Source organism: Lepidochelys kempii, chromosome 16 (genome assembly GCF_965140285.1).
Source record: "Lepidochelys kempii isolate rLepKem1 chromosome 16, rLepKem1.hap1, whole genome shotgun sequence".
NCBI classification, from domain to species: Eukaryota; Metazoa; Chordata; order Testudines; family Cheloniidae; genus Lepidochelys; species Lepidochelys kempii.
The window spans coordinates 20,431,239-20,449,895 of NC_136395.1; the positions used below are offsets into that span (position 1 = coordinate 20,431,239).

An 18,657-nucleotide genomic window follows, 5' to 3' on the forward strand; every position below is an offset into this window, starting at 1 on the left:
GCACCAGGAGGACACACATAAGTGGGCGGAGATGAAGAAGAAAGGACGTGTTTACAATTTCTGTGTCTATTCAGCCTTGGAAAACCCAGGCAGGTAATTTCAGACTGACGGGTGTGTGGTTTTTCTAATGCAAGCAGATGGATGGGCAAGAAGAAGGCTGCTCGTTTATCAGCTCACCTTGGGGTTTCTTTTTAAATGCACTTCTAAAAAATCTGCTGATCACTCCATTATCTTGGGAGATGTAACCAAGAAGCTCTGATGACAGCAGCAAGGAAAAATCAACAACCTTTGAAAGAGACTCTTCAGGGTAAGAAGGCCTATTGGCAAAGGCAGATCCCAGCAGAGCTGCATGAGTGGGGAATTATGGGTCCAAACATGCCTCGACTGTGGACAAGGCTTTAGTCATGCAACCAACGTTAGCTCTCTGCTGATCTCACGATTCCACAGGTAGCAACATGTCCTGTAGCACTTAGTAATGAAAATCCTGCAGGCAATTCCTCCTCAGACAGATTGGAGAGAGACAAAAGACATGCATCAAATACACACAGATGTGAAAAGGGAGAGAGGGAGGGAGGGAGGTGGTTTTGTATTGTATCAACAATTCCACTACTGGGAAACTAACTTTCATGTTAGCAAAGCCTCAGCCCAGGTGCCAGTGCCGAATAGCATATTACTATTTGTATTATCACCGTGTCTAGAAGTCCTAGTTATGGGCCAGAACCCCACTGTGCTAGGCACTGTACAAACACAGAACACAAAGACAGTCAGTCACTGCCCCAAGGACCTTACAATCTCAGGAGTGGGTAGGCTGGATTATCACTCCCCGCCCCTGAAACTGGGAGTTAAACTGTGCTTCCTTAGGACAATACAAGCTTGCATCTTTGCCTACTACGCTATGAATCAAAGACAAGTATCACATTTATTCAACAAAGGAGGAACACACATGACATTAGGACAAAAATCAGGACACATGAGGGACGTTTGAAGTATACTTAGTCAATTCACACATGGTCAAACCCAAAGGGGGAAAAGAGCAGCCCAATGACAGGCATCTTTGAGAAGTTTAATTAAAACCCAACTCCTTTTCACAGGAGACACGTTGCAAATCATCTAACACTGTCACGTAAGAGGAAGCAATATCGGTGCCTTTCATCACTCACTGAGGCAGTACTGGGCACAGGATCATGGCTCAGGAGACCTGCATTCTATTCCTGGCTTTGCCGCTGACCTGCTTGGTGACCATGGGCAAGTCACTTTGTCTCTCGGTGCTTGTTTTCCCTCCCACTCTGTCTGCCTCCCATTCTGTCTGATTGAGCTAGCATCTTAAAAACAGCAGCATAGCCACAGTGACGTGAGCAGTGGGAGTGTCTAGGCACCCCAAGTACGTGCCTAGGGCTCGGACGGGATCATACTCAGAGTGAGCTAGCTAGTCCCACTGCTTGTACTGCCCAGCTATGCTATTTTTAGCACGCTAGCTTGATGAGAGCTAGCGTGGGTATGTCTCCTCCAGGTGGCAATTCCACCTACCAAGTCCAAGGTAGATGGACCCTTGGAGACTGTAAGCTCTTTGGGGCAGGGGCTGTTATACCCTGTCTAGCTCAATGGGGCTATTGATCTTGGTAGGCACCGTGAGGCACTCCTGTACTGCTTGTACCAATAACATAAACCCAACCCTCTCAAACACAAGTGTTTCTAAGGGATACACGTTTCTGTGTCAGGACAGCACAGCATTTGAGCTCTGTTAAGACTGAGGTCTCCTCTGCAGGCTTGGATTCAAATTCTACCCTTGAAAGCACGTTCACCGTTAAAGCTACAGTGTACCCTTCATCGGTGCAACAACTTCAGGACCACCCCACAACTACACTCCTGGCACGTGCGTGGAATATGCACTCACCTGAAGTGAGGTATTTTAAAGGGCAGGATAGGCACATACTCGCTTCACCAAATCTAATGATCTCCACATTCCCCTAGACAATGCAGCTATGACTCTGTATGACAACAGTACGTAGAAGCCCCATCTCAGAGAGGAGCCCCATGACTCTAGGCACTGTATGTACATGTAAGAGTACGTCCCTGCCCCCAAAGAATGGGCAGTTTAAATGAACAGGATAGAAAAGGGTGGGAAAAGGGAATAACAATCCTTCCTCTTTTTCAGACAGGGAAGTGAGGCTTTAAGAGGTTAAGCAGCTTGTCCTGTCACAAAAGAAATGTCGACTGAACCCACATTTCTGGATACCCATTCTGGTGCCTTAACCACAACCCAATGTATCTCCCCTTAGAAGGTTTTCCTGTAACAACCCTGTTCTTCCCCCCACCCCCACAGCTCTTGTTCAGAACACATTGTCCTAAGTTTTCCCACATGTACTTTACAGCTGTTTAGGGGGAAACCCAAAACAAACCAATGGACAGAATCTCCTAAGTACTGGGACATTCCTCCTTTCAGAAGGGATCAAAGAAACACTTTTTTTTTTTATAGACTCCAGTTCATCATGGAGATTGACAAGCTCTGCAGTCAGATGATATGAAATGAACCAGAACAATGGCATACAGTGTGCAGTCCAATAAAGCCAAAATGGGACTGCTGGATTCTTATGAGCATAAAAGCACTGTGCCATAAGGATACTGGACACAGTAGATCATATATACCCTACAGAGTAGCAGCCATGTTAGTCTGTATTCGCAAAAAGAAAAGGAGTACTAGTGGCACCTTAGAGACTAACCAATTTATTTGAGCATAAGCTTTCGTGAGCTACAGCTCACTTCATCGGATGCATTCGATGCAAATAAATTGGTTAGTCTCTAAGGAGCCACTAGTACTCCTTTTCTTTTTCATATACCCTACAGAAGCTTTTCAATGATGAAAAAGGGGACAGGGATCAACTGGTTTCATAAATCGAATGCGACAAAATAAGCAGAATGGGTTTAAGAGTCAGGAGAGAAAATTTAGGTTAATTGTTATGTAAAACTTCAGAGCTGTAAGAAAGGTGAGGGCAATGAAACAAGCCATCAGAGGAGGCTGGGATATGGGCATCTGTAGATACATTCAGTGCTAGACTGGACAGCCATCTATCAGAGGTGATTTCAGAATGATCAAATCAAGTCAGCCGTGATAAAAGGGAAGGGCGGGGCAGGGACGAGCAGACACACTAAAAGGCCTTTAGGACAAACAATGCTTTGATTTTTATCAGCAGGTGCCAGTGAAACAGCATATTGTGTTATCACCAGCATCCGCTTCAATTCTGGATGAGAGCTCGGCCTCTATCATTTTCAGTGGCCTTTTCCCCATAAACTCTCTGGGATCAGGCCTCTCTGTGGCAGGCTGAAACATCCGATATCACAGAACTCCAAGAGAAACTGCACAGGAGAGGAAAATGATTCCCCTCCTCCCCCGATCCCCTACTCTCAGCACTGCGCTTGCACGACTTAAACTCACTGGGCCTTGCCATCTGCCCCCCTCGCTGGCTTTCTCCAGTCAACCATCTGGCTAACTGAAAAGAAAACACAGGGGGTAGGAGGCAGGGAACTCAGCAACCTTTAGCTCCCTTGACAGATCTGTTTTTTCTTAACCTCCCTTTCAATGATCAGTCCAATTTTTATGAACTGTTGTTGCAAATAATTATCTCTCAATCTTCTGAATGGGTTGCCCCTACTCCCCCGGCAGGCAATTCTGTGTTCAGAATACACTACTTGGAACCTCAAATCTGAAAGCACAATGTGTGCATCAAGGCATGAATGTTCTTTACACGCACAAGTTTCCCTGTGGCAAATTTGACTTGCATTGAAAGAAACAGCTTGTTTGTATGATACATGTAACCACACTGAGCACAGCTATTGATTTATATATCAGTCAGGGATTTTTCTTTTGCCACAGAATGTTGTTGTTGCTCTTACAGTAATTACAATAATAATGTAACAATTCTATGGCCACCGAGGATTTCTCAGTTGTCAGCGTGCTGCATGCCCTGGCTTCTTGGGAGTTTTGTAGAGAAAACATGGCTGGAACTCAGATCCTCTTGCTTCAAAAGCTCATTATCACTTAAGCTAGAAGATGAAAAATTGAAATTTCAAAGCTTTTCACCGAACAGACGTTCTGAAAAAAAATTATTTGGAAAGATCAAAATGCTTCATTTCAATATTTTTGATCAAAACAAAACATTTTGACATTCCAGAAATTGAAATGTTTGTTTTGGTTTATTGAACTGACCTGAAAGCCTTTGTTTTTGGAAGTTGTAATTTGGGAGCCAGATACCCCCATTCTTGCCTCTGGGCCAGACTCCCCTGGCTAGACTACATGTCAGATGATGCACCCAGATTCATGCATCTCCCATGATGAACCACACAGCTCGGTCAGAGGGAAATCCTCATTGCATTATGGGGCATGTAGTCCTCTGGGGTGCCTGGCCCTTGGAGAGAATGGGAGTCTGAACTACACCTCCTGTAAGGCAATGTGCTGATGGGGAAACACAGTGTAATGTTTTGTTGAACTTTGAAATGAAATGCTTTGAATAAGTTCATCGAAATTAATATTCTGCTTTAGGTCAAACTAAATGTTTTGTACTGGCAACATTGAAATTTTCCCAGAAAAAATTTTGATTTTGTGGAAGCTGCCTTTTTGGTTAGAAAATATTTCTGATGGAACATGCCCTAACCCTCTCAAATACGTAAATGAACATGTGGGCAAAACCCTGCTCACTTCACTCACACAAGTAGTATCACTAAAAATAACTGGTGAAAACCTGGCCTGACCACAGTCAACAGAAGCTTTGCCATTAACTTCAGTGGGGACCAGATTTCACCCAACAGGACTGTTTGGCCCCATGTATGTATCGATCCACCCAAATATTAGGTTTGCCCCATTATCCCTCCTGCAATTCCACTTGTGTACACTAGAGGCATTAAGGGTGAGATTTTCAAAAGCATCAGCATTGGCCAAAGTCTGCTCCCACTTAAGTTAATAATAAAACTCTCAATTTATTCCAATGGGAGCAGTTTAGGCCAACTCCGTTTATTTACTAGGTATATAAATGCTCTGTGTTGCATTCCTCTTCAGTGGCTATCCATCACAGGCTGTACCCTACCATATTGAAGCATAGATGCTAGAACTAGGGGTCCTGCTGCACCCCCTGGCTTGAAGTGGTTTCCATCATATCCAGGGTTTACAGTTCGGGTCAACAGCTCTCAGCACCCCCACTATAAAAATTGTTCCAGCACCCCTGTGCTGAAGTTAACAAGGATAATTCAGCTCCATTATTGATGGGAGTTTTGGCAGTTATTTTCAGAACAGGGCTACAACCCATTTTAGAAATAGTTAAGAGGGGGGAAAAAACCAAGTCCAATAACTTGCAGTTGAATCGTGCCTGTGTAGCTAATGGGGGGAAAATACAGAGCAGCAAAAAGCAATGAAAGTTTTATAAAGTAGGGAAGATTGTTACTTGAGGTTTTGCTGTCTAACAGTGGTTGTACTTCCTAGAATTGGATCCTTTTACAACTTGCTGTGAAAATCATTTTCTACCACCTGAGAAACATTTAACGTACCTCCCCTATGGCTGCTGGATGCTAAAGACGTTGGGGACATTGAATCATTCCCGGCTCAGGAATGACCTCTTTGTTTCTCATGCTATCCTGGGCTTGCCAGCATGCAACATTATTGCACAGTATATGGTATGGTGCATCTCAAATTAGAGTCTCCTTGTGGAAGACAGAGAACGAGAGACCACTACTAATGGATCATGCTGCTCAGACCACCCCTCATGGAGCTAGAACACAAATATTGAGGACATTCTTAAGGGTACGTCTACACAGCAGCTGGAGGTGTGATTGCCAGCTCAATCAACTAGTGCCATCCATCTATGGCACTGGACAGAACACCTTCCACTACAGTGCAGATGTACCCTACCTGGGTAATCTCCCAGTTTTCTGTCACCAGGAATTTACTGAGCTCTAATTCTAATGAATTCCTTAGGCATCGTGGTACATTTTACAATATTGGGTATGTCTCTGGGCACTCCTATCTGACATACACAAAGCTGAAGAACGTAAACTCCTAACACGGGGAGTGGAAAATGCCATCAGACTTTGGGATCTTAAACCCCACCCCACCCCTTTTTTTCTTCTCTTTTTTTTTTTTTTGCATATGGGTCCTTCTCTAATAGATCTGAACCCCCACAAACTTTGTAGCCTGAATCTCAAGAGGAGAGAAATGTGGGGTTAAAAGATGCAGCGAAGCTGGGACAGCAAAGAGAGGAGCCTTATTTTCACTGAAAGACAATGGGTGTTAGTTTCCTAATGAGTTAAGCTATTAAGTCAATTAGGAACTTTGGAAGTATATTAGTTCCATTTTGCCCATTGGGAACTGAGGCACAGAGAGATCAAGGGCAAAATTTTCCAATCTCACAGGGGTGTTGTGAGGATAAAACCCATTAATAATCCATCCATTACTCAGGTAATATGGTATTGGGGGTTATAGAAGAACATATACAGATAGAAAGGAACAGTCATATCCTAGAAGCTGCAGAGATCAGCAGCAAAGTAATTACAGGTGTGAATCCTTCTTTTTAAAGTATAATCTGCTCCTTGTAAGGAGCACAGACTGAAAACATTTATTTTAAGGAAAATATTGCCTGCCCACACTGCTTGGATCACAGCCAGCTCCAATAGCCCTAATCAGTTTAGCAAACACCAGGGATTCACACGCAAACATATTCCCCAATTTAAAACATGCATATGGGTCAGAATCAGGAATTTAAAAACCCAATATTAAAATGATTTTAAGACCATTTGGAGGGGAAAGTATTATTTTTGAAAGGAGCCCTATATATGTTAAAATGTGTTCAATTATCACTGCTAGGACCAAACCACAAGTTAGGAACTCAGATATACTCCATTCCATGTATCAATTTATGATTTACTTTTGTAATATCTGAAGCCATAAGGAACTCATTGAATTACGCTTTATTATTTATGTTGTTGAACAATAATATTTAACTGTATAAAGCCATATATCCACCCTTGAAAATTTTCTCCCCATATGAAATGGATTGTACATTATTGAAATCCGGGCCCCACTGAAGTCCATGGGAATTTTGCCATCAACTTCAATGGGTCCAGGATTTCATTCTCTATGATTTGGTTCAAGGTTGTTAAAAATCTTCAATGTTGTCACAACAGCAGAGACAGATGCTGGAGATAAAGACAGAAACGGATACACCAAAGGCATTCCCACAACACACCATATGATCAGAAATAAATCCAATTAATCATGTGTTTGAAGCCCTAAAAAGACTGGCTGACATTTTCATTGTAGCCTAAGGGAGTTAGACACCCACCTGTCATACACCAGTACTCATCGGCTCCTGTGAAAATCCCAATTTAGATGAACACACTATTGTGGAACTACAAGAGCGGCAACCAGATTCCAGCTTTACTCTGGTGAGAACACAAAGAGCCCTTATCTCCCATCACCGAGAGTGAAAATCACCGATCAGGGAGCGCCAAAGCCAGAAATCCCACACACCAGCCACTGCAGGCACTAGCCTGGGACTTGGGAGACCAGCGTTCAAATCCGGCCTTTTCCACAGAGTTCCCGTCTGGCTGCCAGCAACCCCCTCAGTTTCTCTGTGCCTCAGTTCCCCCATCTGTAAATTGGGATATTAATACTTCCTTTCTCCCTGCCTTGTCTATCTAGACAATATACATACAGTCAGGATCTTGTTCAGGGTCTCTAGTAGAAAGACTCACTGACCCTTCTCTCCCGTTCCCCATTATGTTTTCTCCATCTCTTGTTTTTCCCAGTATGACCATTTCCCAAGTATCTGATTTTCTGGACTGTATGCTCTTCAGGTCAGGGACAGTGTATTTTTGCGAACTGTACAGTGCTGAGTGCATCATTTGGATTAAACAGCGCAATAGGGCACGTGATGTGGAGTTTCCAGAATTATTCTTTGCACAAGACCTTCTTGTGTTGATTATCTACTGATCTGTAATCCCCTAACTACCTGCTGCTGAGAGGAGATGGTTAAAGAGGAGGTACTCCCTTCTCTGAGCTACTCCCGACTCGGACAATCAGGGGAATCACATACAGCCCCTGTGTATTTAAAATGGGATTTAGAGTTATGAAGGAATCTTCGTAGTCTTAGCGTCCAATCACCCCCCATTGTGCTCTGTTAGAATTGATGTCTCCCAGAGCTCTACATGGGGGAAAAAAGCCAGACTATTGTAGCAGCACAAAAATTTCTTGGCAAGAACATCAAAGAGGCAAGCCCGCACTCAGATCCCAGCTGTCCTATTTTATCATTCCTTGCTGAAGCTGAATTGCGACTTTTTGTTTGTTTGTTTTTTGCACGGCCACTTACTCAGCCAGTTCCTCCAAACTCCGATAGACGTCATCGTCGTTCTCTGTGGTCTCCTCTGAAGGGAAGGGTCTGGAAGAGAGGAGAGAAAGTACATTATTGGCAATGCTGACCTCTTGTGCATACAATCATCATTTGCTGCAACCCGTGAGAATTCAGATCAGCACATTGTGTAAACGAGGGGTTGCTTTGGAGCAAAAACATCCATCGGTATTACATGTATTTGTATTACACACAGCCAGCCCCATAGGCATCAGTTTCTGATAAGACCTCTTCTCAGTTTTCAGCTTTGTCATGCTAGAGCACAACGTCAAGGAGACCTGTTAACTATCGCAGCATTAATCAGGATGCTGCAGTCAATGGAGACACGGACAAGACGTAGTTCACATTGTGGCCACTGGCCATAGGTAACCCTAGGGCTCCAATAGGGTTCATCCATGACACAATGTCAGACATGACTTGTCCTTGCCTGCAAGGGCGCAGAGTCATATTTGACATTGTGTTTGTTTACTCGACTCTGGGGTTTTGCTCTAATACATCCAAATTTCCTGTTGAATACGAGCCCCATGGTGCCTACGGCAATACATACATCTGTGATCACAGGGAAAGGCTTTGTGGGCCCTCTGGGTCTTGATTATCTTGGACTAAGATTTAAAGGTATGTGGCTAGAACACAGTAGCTAGCTCACGCTAACTACTGCTCTCTAAAGCCCTAGTGCAGACAAAGCAGCTCAGATTAATGTGTACTGAGCTGATCAAGTTGACGCCTAGGCTCCAACAAAACTAGGTTTTATTTGGGGGCGGGGGATTTGGCAGGGTGCTTGCTGTACTTTCAAGGGAAGCACCACCCCAGACACCAGGCTTAATCGTCTATGGCCTTCCATCTCATGCTGGCATTTATACCTGACGGCAACTGGGCGTTAAAGGCTAACAAATCACAACTCTCCATTCCCACTGAGAGCATTTTTATTATAACTATTTGTTATTTTGTATTGAAGTAGCACCCAGGAGCCTCAGCCTTGAACCAAAACGTCTCTGTGCTCGGGGCTGCACAAACGTACCTTTCCTTCTGCAAACACAATTTTACACCCACCGTGGCCTCGCTTAGCACAGGTGACTGACTGTAGCACAAGGTGCAGGGAATTGAAGAATCAAGCAGGGGTGGTGAAACTAGAAGTGTTACCGCACACCCTGGCTTGAAACGGTTTCCATCCTGTCCAGGGTTTACAGGTTTGTTCAATGGCTTTTGGGCCCCCTGCCCCCCGGCACTGTACAAATTGTTCCAACGCCCCTGGAATCAAATCCAGCATCTGGGTGCCCCATCATGTTAGAGTTCTTGCACGGAATTGGTCCAACCATAATGGCTTCCATCTGCAATGAACAAACATGTCTTCAAGCACAATCCTTGTGAAAAACGGTCTTATTTACTTAAAACTAATAACAGTCCAATCGCTTTAAGCGGTTAAAAGCCCTGGAGGTGGGGGAAATGAACACCAAAAGAAAAAATTAAAAAGGAAGGGGTAGATTAAAAGAGCAAAGAAATAAATTCCTTGGCTCATTCTGAAGCAATAATCAAATAATATATGGAGGAGATGAAAAAATACTGCTTTAATTAAACCCAATATATTATTGCTGGCATAGGCCGCAGTGGGCTAATGTGCTGGTAGGGATGGATGCCTCTAGTTACTAAGCAGTCCCTGTAGAAGGCCTAGCCCATCTTCCATAGTCAAGCTTGCACTTCACTCCAGATGGCCAAGCTGTGATTCCCCGGATTGCGAACCCAATGACCTTTGCTCAGAGCTGCTAGCTGGCTGGTTGAAACTAAATAAAGGCAGAAGGATATCAAAGCTGATCGGTTTCCCCCTCATCATCTATTTGTGGCACTGCTGTTAATAGAAATTATAGCAGAGGGGGTGCAGGTAGAGAGAGAGAGGGCGGGGGGAGCGGGGAATAAGACGCATGGAAAGGATCCATGAACTGACAGTACAAGTGGTAGTGGATTCCCCACAGCACCGTCCAGCTAACTGTGAAACTGCATTTGAGGTTTATGTTGTGGGTGAGCAAAATTGGATACAGGCGAACTTTTAACCACACCCAAGTTTAATTTCCTCCTTTTCCAGTTTCAAACTAGATTGATTCACATGAAAGATTTAATACGTGGCCCAGTGAGCCCCAGATTTTGCTATTCTTGGATCAGTTCACAAGCACTAACCTGCCTTACTTCTCTCCTCCCTTGGCGATCGCATCAGACCGAGTAAGTGTTTCTTAACAGGGCTCAGATCTGCAGTTAGCATGGTTCATAATAACACAGCATCAAGGCACTGACCCAAAAAGGGAAAGGAGCACCACTACCCACTGAGCTGTAGAAATTGGCTCAAACTGGGTAAATGGGATCATGTTCTGTGAGTTTGCATTCATGATGCAAACAAGGGAACTTAAGAACATAGTTCAAGACAGCAACTTCTACCAGGCCTAGTCACAAAGAAGCAAGGTTAGGGAGCACAGTCCAGTGTTGCCAACTGTCATGATTTTATCACAAGTTGTGTGAAATTTGCGATTGTTGTTTCTAGCCCTCATGGTTGCAGAGAAAAGCCTGAAAACATGAAGCAAGTGCATCCTAAAGGCTCAGAAACCAGAAGACAAAGAAAAAGAACCTGTAGTGGATTATCTTAACAAATCTCATGGATTTTCAGGGGCTGATTTATGTTTTTTTGAACACTTGTGGCTGGTGATCCCAAGGGTCTGTGGTTTTCATTTTATCAACACATATTTGAGTGGGTGTGTTTCTCGTCTCCTGCTGCAACCCAGGGGTCGATATATAAAAGTGACTAATATAAAAGACATGTGAACCTCAGACAAATCAATTCTGTGCAAGTCGCCAGCTACTAATGCGCTCGGCTAGGATATCATGGAAACTGGTATCACATTCTACTTGAGACAACAAAAACAGAGGAGGTTAAGGAAGTAGGTCGCTGGGCAGCAGGACTACAGTGATTTCAAGGGTGGGAAGAGAGCCCCTCCCTGCCATAGGTTGAGCACAGAATGAATACACATAGGGTGGAAATGCACCCTGCGAAGTGGTCAAGCACCAGGCCTATGTAGCAACTAAGTCCAATGTGTGCTCTCAGTGGGACTGAAGCAGTGAATAATTCTAGTGCGGGCCTTCTGCACAAAGGTGAATTTGACCCTAGTTGAGGAAAAACTTATACATGAGCATAATTAACTCCCTTGCTCGGATGCTGTGAGGCTTAACGTTTAAATGCGTTGAGGGCCTCGGGTAAGGCACGAGAGACCTGCGGCTTTGTTTGATGCCATTCAATGTTTACCGTAACTTGAAATCCGTGACGACTGAAATTCTTCAAACTTAATAAAAAACTAACAGAAATCAAGGAAACCGATCAGTCAATCCCACAATGCCTCGTTGCGTCCTGTCCTCCTACCTTCATTTGAATACAGACTGCTTGGCAACAGGAGCCAGCACAGGACACAGCAGCACCAGACTGGGAATCAAGACACCTGGACTCCGTTCCCAGATCTGTCACTATCACCCTGGGCAAGACATTTAATATTTCTGTGACTTGGTTTCCTCATCTGAAAAATGGGAATAATGATATTGTAATAGGCTAGCAGTGTTTACTCAAAGCAGGTTACCCATCTAGCAAGTGTGGATCCTACCAGTAAAGGTTAAGTGGTTACTATTGACTCAGCATGGAAGGCTGTGTGTTACACCACTGGGACATAAGGGAGATGAGACTGTCTATGGTTGGGGGGAAAATGACCTATGGCGTGGGCTGAGCAGTCCTGAGGGAGGACCCCACGCAACAGCCCATCCTGAAGAGAACGTTTAAGCTGATCTTTATTTTACATTGTGGTTAATACCCCAGTAGGTAAGCTTGGACTTTACATGTTGTGCATCTATAAAGCAGAATGCAAAAGAATCCAGCTCCTCGATATTGATCAAGGGCTTTGAGATCCATAGATGGAATGTGCCACATCCGTGGTAACTATTGTTACTTCGATTGCAAGGTCTTCTGGACACGGACCTTGTTCCCATGCATGTTCTAGAAAGCTCCTAGCACGCTGCTGGTGCTGTAGGAACAACCCCCTGCGCGGCTTGATTGGAAATAAATAAATAAATACAAACAAAAGGAACCACGAAAAGTCATTTTTGTTTTAAACGGTGCTGGTTTAGAAAGAACACTGAAAACATGGTGCACAGCTTTCCCTCTTTTAAACGTCACTTGCTTTTAATCTCTTAAACGGCTTCCTTCCTTCTCTACTGTTCAGCCCGGCAGGAAGCAAGAAGGTAAAACAGTAATTAAGAATAATAAAGTCACTATAGGCTCAATCAGTGGCTATGATAAAGAAATGGCAAAGAGAAAAATATGGGAGAGGTTTTTACAGATTGCAATTTCACGTGCAGTCCCAGGAGTTTCACCTTGACTGGGGAGAAAAACACAAAAGTAAAAGACAGGTCTGGGATTCACAGCCTCTCTCTTTGCAGCCCCAGTTGCTTCAAGGATAACTACAGAAACAAAGAGTGCAATTCAAGAAGAAAACACAGTGAGGAGGAGATTACAAAAATAACTGGAGAGGAAGGATGGTCTTTGTGGTTACGGCTGGGACTTGGAAGACCCCGGTTCTGTTTTCAGCTCGGTCGTAGACTGTGTAACTAGTGTAACTGTGTGCTAGTCCAAGGTTTCAGCCCCACAGCACACAAGTAGACTGCAGCAGCCGCACAGAGCCTCACTCCATGGTTTCAGGGGGGCTCCACAGGGGTGCAGCAATTCTCCTGCACTGATCAATTGCGGGAACAAGGCTTTACTTTCTTTGTGCCGCATTTTCCCCATCTAGAAAATAGGACAAACAGTCCTTCCTCCCTCCCTGCCTTTGTCTGCCTTGTCTATCTGCACTGTAAGCTCACTGGGGCAAGGAATGTCCCCCACTGTGTTTGCACAGTGTCTAGCACAAAGGGACCCTGATCTCGACTGGGGTCTTCAGGCAGTACTTTGATACTGATTATTATTATTATTATTAATAAATTGATTATCTAAAACTTCTCCCTATTTTATATCCAATTTTCTCTTCACTTTGCAGAGAAGAAAGTACATTTCTGCATCGCATGAGACATTAAGAAGAAACCATTATTACAAGAAGAATTTTTTTGTTAACACTTTCCACAGCATTTTCCTTCAGCACATTCAGTGTGTGGTGTGGTGACATGATTTCCTAGCACACACAGTTTATCTATCCAGGATGTTGGTTGGTTTTGGGGTTTTTTTTTTAGTTTATCTATTAGCCCACCACTGTGCTATCAGGCCTAGATTGAGAATCAGAGTCACAGACATTAGAGAGTGAAAACAACCTATTAGTTCATCTCAGTCCCTGCTTACCAAGCCAATACAGTCTAGTTCCCTTTCACATACCTACTTCTACTTCCGTGGGAGCAGGATTGAGCCTGACACAAAGCCAGCTGCACCATAACATCAGTGGGGCAGATTTTGTCAAAATTCAACCCATGAGGAACTCAGAGAGGAAGGCTGGCCCAGGGTGTAGGACAACAGCCTAGGACTTGGGACAACCCAGGTTCAATTCCTTGCCTTGTCACAGATGTCCTGTGTAACCTTGGGCATGTTCTTTCATCTCTCTGTAACTCTGTTCTGCATCTTGTCCCAGGCCATGTTATGAGGCACTCAGATACTGCAGCAATGCAGGCCACTAATGCACCTCAGATAGACAAGCAAAGGACAAATAAAACGGGTCAAATTCCAACCAAGATTTTTTTGAAGCACTTAACATAGACGACGAATACACATTAATGAACGTGCTAAAAAGGAGGCCGACCCGTAGCAACACTACACGAAGGGCAACCTGTGCCCTAGGCTCTGAAGGGGGAAGCCAGGTGAAGTGCATGCATCTATGCTGTTCATCCAATTCTTACAGCACTTTCTTGTATTCCCTGCTTTCCATGAGATCACCTTCCAGGGACCTTTTAACAGGTTCCCTTCCAGAAGAGCTCATGACTTGTGTCGAGGAAATGAAGTTTTCCACTTCAGCTAGCCGGCGTGACAGATTCTGTGTCTTTGTGAAAAGAGCATCCCTCTCTCATTTTTGTCCCATGATGATACATGGGTCAAAGCTAACTTACAAAAAAAAAAAAACAACAACAACCACGCACACTAGGTGAACTTTTAACCTAACCATTCTTGGCTAAACATACCCAGTTTGCAGGGTAGTTTTTGGTTAACGTTCGTATTTAGATATTCTGAAGTAGCCCCTTATTTTTGGCATTAGCCCATATGGAGCTACAGTGGGTTATCTAAAATATTGGGATCAATGTTGCTTTTATACAGACATGGGATCGAACCATAAAATTCAGACCCAGACGTGAACTCCCACAAAGTTCGAGGCGTTCAGAGCTGGTGTATAAATTTGGGCCTGTTTGTATTTTATTATTTAGCTCACCTTCCCCCCCGCCCCCACCTCCTTTCTTTAAAGGGCACTAAAAGCTGACAATTCCCCTGGAGCACGAACCCTTCAAATCTCCAAGTATGACAACTTCAGAATCAACATCAGATGTATGCACACCCTGGAAAGATCTTCAAAGGGAGCTGGGAGAGTTAGAACCCTAATCCCACCAAAACTCAAAGGGAGGTGAACACCTCACTCTTTTTGAAAATTCCAGGCCCAATTCTAATAGGAAAATGGGCAAAGCCAAGTAAGGTTCCCCCTTATCTGCAGAGAGCGAATGCATTCAGTTATCGGCAGTCAAAATACGGGTTCAGAGAAAGAAAATGAGGCTGCTTCAGGATTGGCAACTTGCGATATTGAGCCCTGGATGAGCTCTCACCACAAGTCATCAGAATTAGAAGTGCTTGGAATGTCAGCTTTCCAAAAAAGACTGACAACTTGTTTGTTTCTTGCCTTGGGGGCTCAGGAGATATACTGTACAGTCACATCATTCGGATTACTGTCTTGCTTTACAACACTCCTTCCAAAACATACTCAGGTTCCAGTATGATTTGAGCAGCCACAATCTCAACAATCGCTAGGCCTAAAATTAAAATTCTCTTGCTGTATCTCTTATGAAGGCAGCTTGGAATGAAGTTTTCGGTTAGCACAGGGCATTAGAGCCTCATTCTACTTTCTCATTAGTTTTACACCTGTGTAACTCCACAGACTTCAGTGAAATCGGCCCCAATTTAAACTCACGTACATGAGAGGAGAGTCAGGTTCTTAGGGTGAGATTTTCAGAAGCCTCTCTCCCCCTGCATACCCTCCAACAGCTTGAAATGGGACTTCTGCACCTCACTCTCTCAGGCATCTTTGACAAACCCCACTTTAACCCCTTAATCCAGTGCTTTGAGAGAAGTCAACCCCTAAAACTACCTCAGAAATGAAATGAGCGAGAAAAGCAAGTCAGCAATAGCGGTGGCGTTTTAAGGCCTGGTAACTCATGACCTATCAGGCACTTGCATATAACAATCAAATGGTTTCAGGGGGAAGTAAACTTCTCTAAACAGCAGCCCAGGAATAGGGATCTAAGTCAGTTTCTATCCAAAGCGGCAGGATTCCAATGCATAGGTACCACAATAAGATACATAAAGAAGAAGACAGTATATCGATCTCAAAACAAGCGGGGGGGGGGGGTTAGAATGGTTATTCACTTTCTGTGCAAGGGGAAACTAAAGCAGAAACAGATTAAATGGCATGCTCAAGGCCATACAGCAAGGTTGTGGCAGAGCTGGGAACAGAAATCAGGTCCACTGATTCCCACTCCAGTGTCTATTCTATTCTATATAGGTTCTAAAACCACCCTCCTTACCATAGTATTTGAGTGCCTTCCAGCTGTGCATTAAGCAATGTAACTAATAACATCTGTTATGTATCAGGGGATAACCGTGTTAGTCTGTATCCACAAAAACAACAAGGAGTCCGGTGGCACCTTAAAGACGAACAGATTTATTTGAGCATAAGCTTTCACGGGTAAAAACCCCTCTTCTTCAGACGCATGGAGTGAAAATTACAGATGCAGACATAAATATACTGACACATGAAGAGAAGGGAGTTACCTCACAAGTGGAGAACCAGTGCTGACAGGGCGAATTCGATCAGGGTGGATGTAGTCCACTCCCAATAATAGATGAGGAGGTGTCAATTCCAGGAGAGGCAAAACTGCTTTTGTAATGAGCATGCCACTCCCAGTCCCTATTCAAGCCCAAATTAATGATGTTAAATTTGCAAATGAATTTTAGTTCTGTTGTTTCTCTTTGAAGTCTGTTTCTGAAGTTTTTTTGTTCAAATACAGCTACTTTCAAATCTATTATAGAATATCCAGGAAGATTGAAGTGTTCTCCTACTGGCTTTTATATGTTACCATTCTTGATGTCCGATTTGTGTCCATTTATTCTTTTACATAGGGACTGTCCGGTTTGGCCAATGTACATGACAGAGAGGCATTGCTGGCACATGATGGCGTATATCACATTAGTAGACATGCAGGTGAATGAGCCCCTGATGGTGTGGCTGATGTGGCTGGGTCCTCTGACGGTGTTGCTAGAGTAGAGTAGAGTAGAGTATGGGGACAGAGTAGGCAATGAGGTTTGCTAAAGGGATTGGTTCCTCGGTTAGTGTTTCTGGGGTGTGGTGTGTAGTTGCTGGTGAGTATTTGCTTGAGGTTGGGGGGCTGTCTGTAAGCGAGGACTGGCCTGTCTCTCAAGGTCTGGGAGAGTGAGGGATTGTTTTCCAGGATAGGTTGTAGATCATTGATAATGTGCTGGAGAAGTTTTAGCTGGGGGCTGCACGTGATGGCCAGTGGTGTTCTGTTATTTTCCTTGTTGGGCCTGTCCTGAAGTAGGTGATTTCTGGGTACCTGTCTTGCTCTGTAAAATCTGTTTTCTCACTTCCCAAGGTGGGTATTGTAGTTTTAAGAATGCTTGATAAAGATCTTGTAGGTGTTTGTCTCTGTCTGAGGGATTGGAGCAAATTTGGTTGTATCTTAGGGCTTGGCTGTAGATAATGGATCATGTGATGTGTCCTGGATGGAAGCTGGAGGCATGTAGGTAAGTATAGCGGTCAGTAGGTTTCTGGTATAGGGTGGTGTTTATGTGACTATCGCTTATTTGCACTGTAGTGTCCAGAAAGTGGATCTCTTGTGTAGACTGGTCCAGGCTGAGGTTGATGGTGGGGTGGAAATTATTGAAATCCAGGTGGAATTCTTCAAGGGCCTCCTTCCCGTGGGTCCATATGATGAAGATGTCATCAATGTAGTGCAAGAAGAGGAGGGGCACTAGGGGACGAGAGCTGAGGAAGCGTTCTAAGTCAGTCATAAAAATGTTGGCATGCTGTCAGGCCATGCGGGTACCCATAGCAGTGCCGCTGACTTGAAGGTTATAAGTTGTCTCCAAATCTGAAATGGTTGTGGGTGAGGACAAAGTTACAAAGCTCAGCCACCAGGTGTGCCATGGCCTCATCAGGGATACTGTTCTTGACAGCTTGTAGTCCATCCTCATGTGGAATATTGGTATAAAGAGCTTCTATATCCATGGTGGCCAGGATGGGGTTTTCAGGAAGATCACCAATGCATTGTAGTTTCCTCAGAAAGTCGGTGGTGTCTCAAAGATAGCTAGGAGTGATGATAGCGTAGGGTCTGAGGAGAGATTCCAAATAGCCAGATAATCCTGCTGTAAGAGTGCCAATACCTGAGATGATGGGGCATCCACGGTTTCCAGGTTTATGGATCTTGGGTAGCAGATAGAATACCCCTGGTTGGGGCTCTGAGGGTGTGTCCATGTAGATTTGTTTCCGTGCAGTAGCAGGGAGTTTCTTGCGCAGATGGTGTAGTTTCTTTTGATACTCCTCAGTGGGCTCGGAAGATAATGGCCTGTAGAATGTGGTGTTGGAGAGTTGCCTGGCAGCCTCCTGTTCGTTATGACTACAGCACCTCCTTTGCCAGCCCCTTTGATTATAACGTCAGAGTTGTTTCGGAGGCTGTGGATGGCATTGCATTCTGTACGACTGAAGTTATAGGGCAAGTGATGTTGTTTGTTCACAATTTCAGCCTGTGCACGTCTGTGGAAGCACTCTCTGTAGAAGTCCAGTCTGTCATTTCAACCGTCAGGAGGAGCCCACGCAGAATTATTCTTCTTGTCATGTTGGTAGGAGGGTTCCTGTGGGTCAGTGCGCTGTTCAGTGGTGTGTTGAAAATATTCCTTGAGTCGGAGACGACAAAAGTAGGCTTCCAGATCACCACAGAACGGTATCATGTTCGTGGGGGTAGTGGGGCAGAAAGAGAGTCCCCGAGATAGGAT

The 18,657-nt window shown here is 44.3% G+C and overlaps 1 protein-coding gene across 8 annotated transcripts in view; it reads right to left on the reverse strand.

Moving 5' to 3' along the window:
- The window catches only part of VAV2 (vav guanine nucleotide exchange factor 2), a 326,386-nt gene that overhangs the window by 85,207 nt on the left and 222,522 nt on the right, over positions 1-18,657 (reverse strand). For 7 of the 8 annotated variants that reach the window (XM_073313966.2, XM_073313965.2, XM_073313964.2 and 4 more), the window contains exon 4: positions 8,352-8,420. In XM_073313966.2, coding sequence (XP_073170067.1) covers positions 8,352-8,420 — 69 coding nt within the window. Of the gene's footprint in view, positions 1-8,351; positions 8,421-9,530; positions 9,719-18,657 lie in introns of all 8 variants that reach the window. The other variant, XM_073313967.2, reaches the window with a different exon arrangement.